This window comes from Lineus longissimus, chromosome 12 (assembly GCF_910592395.1).
Source record: "Lineus longissimus chromosome 12, tnLinLong1.2, whole genome shotgun sequence".
NCBI lineage: Eukaryota > Metazoa > Nemertea > Pilidiophora > Heteronemertea > Lineidae > Lineus > Lineus longissimus.
Genome location: NC_088319.1, coordinates 5761159 through 5773646, shown reverse-complemented (window position 1 = coordinate 5773646; position 12488 = coordinate 5761159). Strand labels below are relative to the sequence as shown.

The following is a 12488-nucleotide window of genomic DNA, read 5'->3' as shown; positions in this document are numbered from 1 at the left end:
TAACAGCCGGTGTCGCCACCCCTGACTCATGGGGTGGCGAACAGAGCTGTTGAGAAGGCCGATCATTGGCTGGGATTCCAGAGAGGGTTGTCCAGGCCTCATATCCAATATACTTCAGTTTCGAGTCCAATCCTTATTGTTTGGGTTGATGAAACCGATTCGTAGGTCTCCTGTGAATGGGGTAATGGGATCGGGCCTTCGGCCATTGTACTGAGTGTCCCAGAACATTTTCAACTAATCGTCATTGGTAGTGTAAAGGGTGTCCCAGTGCTAATGGCTGATAGTGTACAGGGTGTCCATGAAAAAAGTCCAACTGACATATTGGCTTCTGCTGGTTTTAGGGACTGACCTGCCCTTTCAAAGTGAGGCACTGCTCAGGGAGGTAATGGAGCATTTCTTCAGGTCTTATCATCCCTTACCAGCTTCGGGCTTTCAACGATACTTTGCAGTGCGAAATTGGTAAGAATGAGAAGTTGTCCGTCACATATCTGGAGACAAAACCGAACATCCCTCTGAATGTACAGTCTTGTCCGAAGTGATCAGTGAAGGAATAAAAAAGAACGATGCAAATCCCGATTCAATTTTTTTTCAAACCTAAAGATACACATTATTAGATTGTCCAGCAACGTCTAACGGTTGTACGAGGGATGTGCAACCAGCAGGTACGTAATCCAGGCTGCCTCTCATGTCGCGGACTCTCGTCCGGAAGTTCTCTGTCCGGTAGACCTGATAATGATTGACGATTAACAGGAACTGGTCGGTCTCGTTGTCGGTGACGTAGGGTGATAGGACTTCATCTAACCAGTGGTGCGCCGTTTCCTCCCTCATCCAACCAGTTTCCGATGGGGGTAATCTTTACATCTGCTGGTGGGTTGTCTTGGAGGGCTGCAAACACCCGGACGAAACCTATTCTGGGGAAGGTGATGTGCGCCGGCAACTTTGCTCCAGAGGCTGCGATGCAGAGGGTGACAGTGTATCCCAGCTTGATATTGGACCTGGATAATCGGACGTCTATGGCCTTACATGGTTCTCATATCAAACAGGACAAAGGTTTGGTCCATATTAAAGAAGAACCGCATCTTTATATCAAGATGATCGATGCTCCCAGCAACCGCATCTCGGAAGGTCTGGATCCTTGCAGCAGCATCAGCGGGGACGGTCGTTGTATTCTTCCGTAGGGACACGGGGCGTCTCTTCATCAAGCACTCCACCCAGCCTATGGAAGCGTTGAAATCCCCTAGCTGAGGGCGACAATGCTGAATCCCTTCTCTGACATCTTGGGCTGACTCATTCCACTGCAGCTTTGCCACACTACCAACGCCTTATCTTGAATGTCGAGAACGGAGACTGCGAAGCGACGCTCTCTCATCTGCTGCAGCCATTGGTAAAGCTGGTCCTCAACCTGTGGCCATAACGGATCACGGGGCTCCATCACCGTCTTCTTCCGGCCATGCCCCTGTTCTTGCTTCTGCTCGAGGTCCTCGAGATTCCTCCTTCTAAACGTCTCCCAGGGGATGTTATAGTGGGCGGCGAACTCTCTCATACTGCGCACCGTACCGTTCACAAGTGCCTCCCTCTTGTCTCTCAGGTAGGCAAGTTTTTCTGTCACGGTGTAGCGCCGGCGTCGTTTTCTCTGCAGCTCTACAGCATCTATTGCCGCACAGGTTGTCTCTAATGTGGGTACCCTCAGTGGGGCTTCATTTATAGGTCTAAGAGGCCCTAGAATTACTCAAGAAAACCACAAATCCTAGAAACTTCGATTCTGTTTTCTCCCACGTAGGCCTAGGGAGTCTAAATCAAAAAAGAGGGTTGTAGAAAAACAGAGGATGAGCTCCTCGTTTTTCTTCGGAATTTCGTGACTACTATCATTGCCTGAATCTCACTTTGCTTTACTGATGCAAGCATTCGTAGATTTTTCTTCAGAGTTTCAATAAGGACCTTTTTTGTTTTGGGGGGGGGGGGGGTTGGATCAATCTAAAAGGTGCTTCAGTTTTATGAGACAACCTGTATAAAGGGTCGGCGAGTGGCCTTACCATTTACGTCATTCCACATGCGCACTCATCGACCAGTAGGCCCACAACACTTCGAATCAATAGGGCTGCGGTAATAAGTGATTTAGCGTAACCGTGACAGCTCGGCTGAGCCATCACAAGGGCCAGCGAAGTCACTCATTGGTTACCTCTGGTGAATAGACTCGAGAGAAGAGGCCGGGCCTTGAATATCCCGAAGTGGTGTTATTTTCATGAAACTACAGTATGATTATCATTTTCGGTTAAGTTGCATTTTTTCAATGGATAATTGGCCTTTGAATGGAATGATTTTCTTTTTAAATGGGCGCTTTATTTTAAATTTTGTATCTACTTCTTAAACTACTATAAACTGGTATGTGTTAGTTTATGTAAGTGCAAAGCCGCCATACGGTGATAACTTACTTGGCTCTGAACTAAGTAACCTTTTTGCCATCTGCTCTCTTGACCCATTGGTGGGCAGCATCCTATCAGTCAGCTCAGTACGCAGTTGATCGACGGTTAACTGGTGGGGGTTTAAGCAAGGCTTTGAATCAATGAGATCCTTAATCCGCTTGATGACTACAGCAAGTTGCTTGATAATTTCCTTCATCCCGAGCGAGTAAAGGAAGGTGATGATTTTGCCAAGCTGCAGTTTCATCAAGTCATATTTCTTCAATGTGTCCATCATAGATTGTCCAATGTCTCCAAGGCCTAACCTATTTAAGATATTCCTACCGGTACTTTTCTCCTTTCCATTACCGGTACTGTTCTCTTCCCCTAAACATTTAAAAAACAGTTAGTGTTCAAAACGTGTTTCAACTATACGTATATTCAAGGAATTGATACCAAACTGGAGGTGTTGGTTGTACCAAAACCGCGAGGGTGGAGCTAAAATGTAGACCAAAACCGAGGCAGTGAGATATTCTAAAACATCTCAAATTAGATAACGAATAATGTGGTTTTAAAGGCTTTTTTACTGCTTCCATGTATATTTTGCACCAACCCAAGCGGTTATGGTTTCCTTGTTTTTGTACAAAAATGGCTTCAAGCAGGACCGCAACCTCTCCAAACAGGATTAATGAAAACTCTTTGAACTACAATTATCAATGCACTAGAACGGGGTGTAATCTTAGGTTAACCTGAAATTCGCAAGCCATTCCCAAAACTGCCTTCTAACACTGGTGAAAATCGTTATCAGAGAACGGCATCAGTGTAGTACTACAAGTGGCGGCGCATGGTGTCAAGTTGGCACATTATCCTCTTGATTGGCCATGCAAAAATTCCCACGCCCAATTTGTCCCTTTAATGACCTCGAACAACATTTTGTTCCACAGAGGTACAGGTAGTTAAGGCGTACTTTAGAGAAATGTTACACGTCGTTCTCATTTTCACAATTTTACTTGGATTTTTATCAAACCTTGGTGAATCTTTACATCCTGTCCCTTTTTAGTTTATTCCAAATGCTTTCTGACCGAACCGCTCCCAACAGGTTTCAGCATACGGAATTTTACCACACAAAATGTGTACATGGGTCTGGCGCCATTGCTCAAATATGACAATGACGTCGCATATAGCTCCAGACGGTGTGTTGAAGTACATATATGTCATCGAATGATGCACCATGCCTTGTTTGTTCCTTTTGCATGGGGAACATATCCTGCAAAACAGTCATCATTGTCGGGAGCGTTCGTGGTCGGAGTGCCAAGTTCTGAATGGGCAAAAACGGCGGGACATGACTTAAGGCTACACACCACTAATAGAGTTTAAGCCATTTTCCTTTAGACATCAACTGCCATAACTTTTTCCCCAATATCTCACTCGAACCTCATATTTGCAGGGCAGAAAGACCTCACCCAGGGCATAAATCCCTAGAATTTTCGACAGGTCATGACCATGATAATTTCAGGGTTTGAGGTCTGAAGTTTTTTGGGTCGTTTTGTCTTAATTTCACACGTCCACCACGTTTCACGGCTCCGCGGGTAATAACTGGATCCCCAAATCCACGCCGATGAACATATGAGGCTCAAAGTTCATCAGAATGTTCGCCAGAAACAACTTTAATTCATGATATCAGAGAAACTACATTCTGATTGCACAGATAGCACCCCCACTGGACAATGAGACCACGCATTTAGTACTACTTTCCTATGCGATCCACGCTGATAGTTCAATTAGTGATGCGGAGCCTTAAAGATTCATATTTAGTAAGTTAAATGACAACCCAAAATAATTTTTTTTTAAATAGCGATATGGTACAATTCTGAACATCTTACCTGCTTTCAGTTTCTTTAAGATGGGGGAAGGTTTCCCTGAAGAAAAATATACATTTATTTTCAATTACTGTAGAGATGATTTTCAAAAATGTTCAACTAAAGGTAACCTATCAACTGGATTACGTTTATGGTGCATTTAATCAGGGCGCACCTGAAAGTTCTCAATTCTCTAATTTCTAGATTGGAAGGAGTTTAATTCTCAGCAATCATCCAATCATTGAGAAGGTGAATGCTTTCAGCAGTCTTTTAGGATAGAATATTGAATTTATTGAAACCATTTGCCAAGTCTTTTTTTCGGAGAAAAAGAAGAGTGGGAGTTAAATGACTATTTTTCTTTCAAATACACTTATTTATTAGTTAATTAAAACCATGATTAATTGAAGAAATATATCAGGTACTTTAAATAACTGGACGCAGCGCTTTTCATAGACGAGCACATGGGAACGTTTCCCATCACATTGGAGATAAATCGTGGCAGTAACCATCATCCGAGAGTCACAACTCGGAGTATTTAACCGAATGGGAGGGATAAGATATCCGGCATATGACATCATATCGACTCACCCACTGGTTTTGTCGTAGATTTTGGCTTCATGGTCACCTTTCGCTTTGCTGGACGGGGTGGCATCAAATCTTTCTTCTGACCCATGCCCCCTTTTGGAACTTTCCAACCAATGGCTTGTACTTTTCCCTTGAAAACAAATGCATCTCATCCATTAATTATGCTACTACCAAAACGAGACAGTTCAAAACACCCGGGATTGTTTGTCTTTGCTGACAGTATGGTCCCTCGTTGTTCTAAACAAGGCCAAACATTAAATAACAAAGACCTTCTTTAAAACTGAAAATTAGCGCAATTTGACTGCTTGTCTGCCATATATACATGTATGTGGCGCTCTTTGAAAACCTATTTTGGCAACATCTTATGAACAATGCCAGCTAGAATCATGACAGTTTTACTGTGGGGGTATCACATAAGGTGCTTGAAACATAATCCGGGTTTATGATTTGACCAACTTTTCAAGGTCACAAAGGTCAAAGTTCGCTATCGGCATCGCCGTTAGGCAATAGCGGCACGTTTTGTCACCGCTGGTGTTACTGACTTGAAATCGGTACATTAAACCCCTAGGTCAAATGACCTCAGAGACTAAATTTCGATGTGATTTGATTCATGGATTGGCCACCAGGGGGCCAAAATCCGAAAACAAAAAGTGCTATTTCTCTTTAATTTAAGGCTGGATAATTTCCAACTATTTATCATAGGTACATCTAGTAAGGATACAGGACATAATACCAGGGGTTTTGACTTGACTTTCCTTTCAAGGTCAAAGAGGTCGACTTTGAAAATTCAACAAACATGGCACGTTTTCTTACTTTGTGAGCTACATGTGGCTCATTCTAAACTTGTACAAAGATGCCTCTAGGCAAGTCCTATACCCAAACGACCAACTACAGTCCGGATTCGATTACAATTGTGGCCAGCAAGGGGCAAAGTTTTAAAAAAACAAGAGGCCCAAGGGCCTGGCGCTCAGCTGGATGACCTAATAACATAGGACTGAGGGTGTAAAGTAGTAAATATCGGCTTTATACTACTGTTTGAAGGTCAAGAGAACACGTTATACCACTAAAATTTCCAATGCAGAGCTGCCAGCTGGATGAAATATGATTGAACTAATCAGCCATGGTATGTAAATATTACAGGAGGCAACGGAATATATCCCTAGTTCAGTATGTTGTATCGGTAGCTTTACAGAAAAGAAGTGTCAGAGAGGATGAGACTTCTCCATGGACAACTGTGGTATGTCCAGGCTGGGTTGTACAGCACAAGGATACAAAATGCTGTCTGTAATTGAGAGGTATCCTGATTTAACAGAGGTCAAAATAAATAGAAATGACCAGTTTGGGACTAACACCACTGTCTTTTTTTTAATAAGGTAAAGATTACAGGAGTCAACAAAATTAATTTTATTGAGAGAAATTGACCTGTCCTGCAGGTGGTTGGAATTTACAATACAAAGGGTCATGACATTGTGCTCTACTGCGTATCCCTAGTGAGTCGATCTATCCTTGGCGCAGACAGGTTCAAATTGGCTACATCTTGAATAGATTGAATTGCGATGAAAATCTAATGCAATAAAGGAGCAATATCGAAGAGACAAATTAATCAAACCAATTGTCCACAGACTCGGACCCTGAAATGGCGTGATGCATGCGTGCATATAAAAGTATATCAATTGGTCCGATAGAGATGATGAGGCAATGTCAATATGCCTTGTTCCTTAGTCAGCAATATGCCCCTTTTTATACGGAGAAGAAGGAGAACCCAGATAGGCCTTCACATGTCGGCTTCCAAATGGCTCGAACCAACTGTACTATCACTACTATAAATTTAAAATGCGTGCTCCTCCTACATGTAGCAATGTCTCGGCCAAAAAGGCACTTAGTCGACAGGCAAGCTAGAAGTTCAGTACCGTGAGGAGCTCCTTGGTAAGGCCATGTCAGGTTCCGCACGCCTCTTCATATACATCAAGTATTGAAAGCTGTGGTGAGCACATAAAAAGACCATGGTCACCTTAATTTGAAAATCCCTTCATAATCAAGGGCTACCTCTGACTAAAACGGTAGATGCGAAATGCAATCACCTACAGTACCCGCCTCGTTTTGAAAATAGATTCTTGGGATTTCCTCCAGATGAAACATGGCGGCCAATTCAGAAGTGGCGGGCCTGTTCGATGAGTTTGTTTCGAGCCATTTCGGCATCGCAAACTCATGCGAGAGAGCGAAAGAGATACTGTGCTCTTTTGAAACGTTGACATTCCTAAGTATTGACAATCATGTCATATTTAGGTCGAAAGAAGAGGTTGCGGCTGTATCCGAATCAGTATCACCGATACCGTCTGTTTCTCCTCAACCATCTGATTCTTCTTCCGTGACAAACGAAAACAGTGATTGTGAAGTTGAAGTGTTGCCTCAAATTCCATTAAAGACTTACCCGAAGAGGACGACTGTCTCAAAATGTGTGGAGTACCTTTCAACACTGAAGAATATGGTGTATGACGTTACTGATGAGGAGGACTTACACAATTTCCAGGCAGTGCTCCAAGAACAACTCGATCGCCTGAAGGCTGGTTGTGATATTGATTCTGGCTTGACTGTGCTAAATTCTTCAAAACAGACCACCAAAAAAAAACCCATCCAAAAGCTGGCAACCACCAAACTACCAAACATCCCATCAGCTCTGAAAAAAAAATAAAATTTCAGGGCGCGTAGGTAAAAGGGCAAATCTGATGAAGACGAACTTTCAAGTCAATGTGCCAGTGGACTTAAAAATACCTCGAAAAAGAAAAACGGACAATGCATCGTCAAAACGCGTGTGTGATTGCGCAGGAAGTCACGCGATGCCGCTCACACCAGCTATGCCCTCCATGTCATCTGTGTCATTAGAGACACCCGTATCCTCCAAGCCATCCGTGTCGCCCAACGAATTCGTCTCGTCTGAGCCATCCATGTTCTCCAAGTTATCTGTCCCCTTCAAATCCAAGCCATCCGAACCCTCAAAGCAATCTGAGTCACAAGTGTCCGCAAAGCCATCAGTGCCAGCCGTGCACTCTTTGAACAAAACTGTTGTGAAAATTGCTCCTCACAGTATCACTTCACTTCAGCTACACTCGCTTTGTTCTGAACTCCCAAAAGGGAAACTTCTGGCACTGAAAGCAATGGACCCAGTCTTCAGGGAAGGTTGGCTATATGACGAAATACTCAATGCCTATTTCAATTGCTTGTGTCGTGAAAACCAGAACTTACTATATATCTCCTCTTGTTCAATGCTCATCATTGAAAAAGGTTCCAGTATTGGTTCATTGTTCACGGAAGAGAAAGAAAACTTGGCGGGAAAAACTCTCATCATTGCGCCGTGGAATTCTAGTGGTGGTCACTGGGTGATGGTGTGTCTTGACATTGTGAATAGGGTGGTCATTTATATGGATCCATCCCAAAAAATTGTTGATGGAACAACATGTGTTAATAGTGTGAAAGCCATCATTGCCCTAAGAATGATGGCCAGGGTGGCCAAAGAGAAGTTTGGCATACAGAGTGTGGCACTGTCATGTCCTCCGCACTCCACGCAGAGTGACGGTTCTAGTTGTGGTGTGTATGTGTGCTGGTTTGCCCACTAATTAGGCTTGCAATGGTCTGTTACACAGCATCTAGACCAGCGTCAGTTCAGAGGACTAATTCTTGAGAAGATCAGGAAATATTATGTATTGTAAAGTTATTACGCAGTTCCAATATTGGTTTTCGTTGTTCATGACACCTTGGATTCATTGCATTTTTATCAGTGATTGTTGTGATCAGTTCTTCCAGGATAATACTAGAGAGTTCTTTCGATTCTGTACTCTGTCAACGAATATTAGTAACTAGTATTGTATAAAACTATGTTGTCCTTATGAATATATGTATTGAATTTTGCATTCTCGAAGGTGTAAGAACTGCATTACATGTAATCAATATTGTGCCTCAGTTGTGTCTTTCTCATTGGGCACTGTTCTTGCCTGGAGCTTGAAATAAAAAGGTATCTCACAATATTATTCATGTTATTGTCAGTTCAACTTCTTTCCAGGGCAAGAAAATATTGTCCCAGCCCTGTCATCTTGAGGTGCCAATCTAATCTCCCTTGCAACACAGAAACTTGGGACTGTTTATAACGGTGTTGGAACTAGTGTTACGTGGAACAACCAACCCAGTATTCTAGTATAATTGAAAGATTTTGGCACCTAAAGATAAACTAGAAAAAAATGTTTTTGCCCTGCAGCATCCTGAGGAAATCAGTAGGCCTACGGGCTGTTACTCCCCCCTAGTCCAAGGAGGAGGACAAGAAGAACACCTGAACTCGGCGGCCCAGGATTGCCCTAGCTGGAGCTAAAAGAGCTACATTAACTGAACTTCACTCATTAATCCTCAATTGATCTGGTACCATGATCTTGCACCTTGGATGATGCTTGAATTACTGGACAGTGCTGGACGCAGACGTCGTACCCACCCCCACCCCCACCCCCTGCCGGGTCCCTACCAACCTGGACCAACCTACATGTCCTAGTAACCTCTGAAGGTAAAAGGGGCGTGGCACATTAGAAATATCTATCTGCTAATAGCTGATTTGAGCCATGGGATTTATGTTCAGGGTTCCCTCCAGGTGCTCTGGTTTCCCCCTACACTACCTGAGGTCCCTCTGCACTAGATTGGGGATTAAAAAATTATCAGAAAAAAATTGACAACAAATGGCAGAAAGTAACTCTCATTTATGTGGAGAAATGACAAACTAATGTTATTACTCTCTATAAATACAGATCCAGAAGTATTAAGGTAGCAGGAAGGGTTGGGCGTTTGTGGTTTCTGAGTCTGAGGGGGTTGGTGTCTGTTAACTGTGCTTTAAGAGAGACTAGGCATGGCGCCAGTCTCTCTTAAAGCACAGTCAACAGGCATTTGGTCTCAGTATTTGGGTTTTGATTGCCATGACTGTACCCCTGTAAAAGTCAGAGGAGGAGAAGTTTGGAATGATGAAAGCATTGAAGAAGAAGAAATGTTATTATTGAGGAAAGCAAAATTTATTATGAGACTAGAAGGCAGTGTCCTGACTTGATTATTTTGAAAATGGCGGTCTGAACACATTAAAAGGTGGAACATGGCATTTTATCGACTTTGAAGTGTTCCGCAGTTAAAGGGAGACTATAGGCAGCAGCTAGGTAGGCAAGATAAAGTCATACAAATTTGCCAATAGGGGTCAGTCATATCTCTAGGCATGGCGCCAGTCTCTCTTAAAGCACAGTCAACAGGCATTTGGTCTTAGTATTTGGGTAAGTACAGAATCAAGGCAGCTCAGAGAGCAATGATTGAACGATGCTGTGGACAAGTCCAACAATACTGCATCAGTCACGACCAACTTCTCATCAGAAAGCGTCACCACCAGCATATTCAATGTTCAGTTCCAACCTGTACCAGTCCAATGCACGCCTGTCATGGTCAGCAGTGGTCAGCTTAGCGCGATATGGAACATTCTTCCGAAACTCAAGCGAGGGAAGTCTGCTCATTAGCCTATCTCGCGCACTGCTCCTTCTTGTCAAACATCGTAGTGAAATCGTGGTACAGTGGGGCGTCCTCGAGGATTGCAGCTGGTCGGACAGATGTGAGGTGGAATGTGGGCGGCTGCACTTCTTCGTTGATGTGCGATGGCAGATAGCACAGTTGTTGCGTTGCATGACAGCTGAAAGTGAATGTGATATCATAGAACTGAGGCGTATGCAATGAGACTATAGGTGAAGTAGAAGCACGGAGTGAAATGGGCCATCTTCCAGTGACTATAATATACAGAGTAAGGGCACTGGGTGTTGTTAGATTCAGCATTGAATGTATTCCTCGTACAAGCGTGAATAGTGTGGACATACAGTGAGAGGTGAGAGACCCCTATTGACTACTTCTTGTAACTTTATCTTGGATATTATATTAGTATTGAACTTCTAGCCATGGAATATGAAGAAATTGAAGTTGTAGGCATGGAATATGAAAAATCATTCAACGGTGAAAGACATTATTCCATGAGGCTTTGCCGTGATCGCAAAGGACGCGACGCGATTGGTTCACATGCTAATGAGGTATGATAATGATAATTACCTCTATAATGCTACTTGGATAGCGACTGTGTCGTTCATTGCAACAGTGGTCTATGTCAATGTGTGCCTGCAATGTCAATGAAGTATGATGAGGTGATGACGAAAGTGCAATTATTAAATATTGGCAAGAGATCATACTACAACATAGGTCTTGTTTTTGACAGATGACTGTGCGACATTCCCATTGGGTCTTGTGAGAGTCAGCGCTGCATGTATTCCTTGTACAAGCTTGAATAGTTGTGACGGACTTTGAGGGGTGAGAGACCCCTATCGGCTACTTCGTCTAACTTTATCTTGCCTACCTAGCTGCTAGCAATAGTGCCCCTTTATCAAGAGTGAAACCCACTGTGCGGGGCTTAGAAATTACCTTTATAATCCTAGTTGGATAACCACTGTGTAGATGATTTGAAGAGTGCTCTGTGGATGTGTGCCTGTAATGTCAATGAAAGTATCATGAGGTGATGACGATAGTGGAATGACGAAATATTGGAAAGAGATCTATTCCTAGAAGAACATATGTCCTGTTTTGACTAGGTGGTGCATTTTTTAAAATCAGCAGTGAGCACTGCGTGTAACATGGTGGAGGCAGCGGAGATAATAACTGTGTCGAAAGTATTGTTATAGGGCCTTCCCTAGGCCCATGGGGTTAAATTTACAATCCACGATTGAAAAGACGTAGTTTGATCGCATTCAACTATAAATCCATTGAACAGTTCTGTTCCTTTAGTCAACCGATGACCTTTTGTTGGGCCATGATTGGGGATTGTAAACTGTAAATGTATTATGGACCGGGGTGGGAGACGGGGGAAACATAAGTGAAATAGACCAAAACAAGTGATTTTGGGGCTTTGGTTTAGACGCATGCCCCACATGCGCAATGCGGGATTATACGGTTCATGTGAACTTGTTGACATCTACATGATCTAGTGCTGTTATTGGTCATGTCATGGTACATGGTAGGCCTAATCATCATGGCTATATGTTTCAGGAAAAGCTCGGAGTAAAATGAACTGCCGATGAATAATGATGTTGTTCATGTTTACCATGTTTACTAGTACATAGCCATAGGGTATGCACTGGCCAGTGCACTTTCTGCACGTCGTCATGGTCATGTACGTGATACCTTGCATATTTTGTTTTTTGAATGCACATGCTTTTTGGGCAAAATCACTTGTACCAACACTAATGAATAATGTCTTCTTATCCCTATGACTCCATACACAGTGAGGGCATTGTCCCATTCCCATCAAATGGTAACTTATTGTACCGTATTAGGGTGGAAGTTGGGGAGCAAATACCTACCGTTGCACGCCTGTCATAATCAGCAGTGATGAGCTTAGCGCGATATGGAACATTCTTCAGAAACTCAAGCGAGGGAAGTCTGCTCATTAGCATATCTCGCGCACTGCTCCTTCTTGTCAAACATCGTAGTGAAATCGTAATGGAAAACGTCTGGCTTTGCGCCAGACGTTGAGACTAATAAGTGAAGAACTAATAGGTAAAGAACTTCTACTTGCGCGAGACTGCTCTGATAAAATTAT

At 43.1% G+C, this 12488-nt stretch overlaps 1 protein-coding gene across 1 annotated transcript in view; it reads right to left on the bottom strand.

The window, feature by feature from the left end:
- LOC135496832 (uncharacterized) overlaps window positions 1-12488 on the bottom strand; it is a 160954-nt gene that overhangs the window by 111848 nt on the left and 36618 nt on the right. The window contains exons 25-27 of the mRNA XM_064786375.1: window positions 4847-4973; window positions 4283-4318; window positions 2433-2786 (exon numbers count right to left, since the gene is read on the bottom strand). Coding sequence (XP_064642445.1) covers window positions 2433-2786; window positions 4283-4318; window positions 4847-4973 — 517 coding nt within the window. The remainder of the gene's footprint in view (window positions 1-2432; window positions 2787-4282; window positions 4319-4846; window positions 4974-12488) is intronic.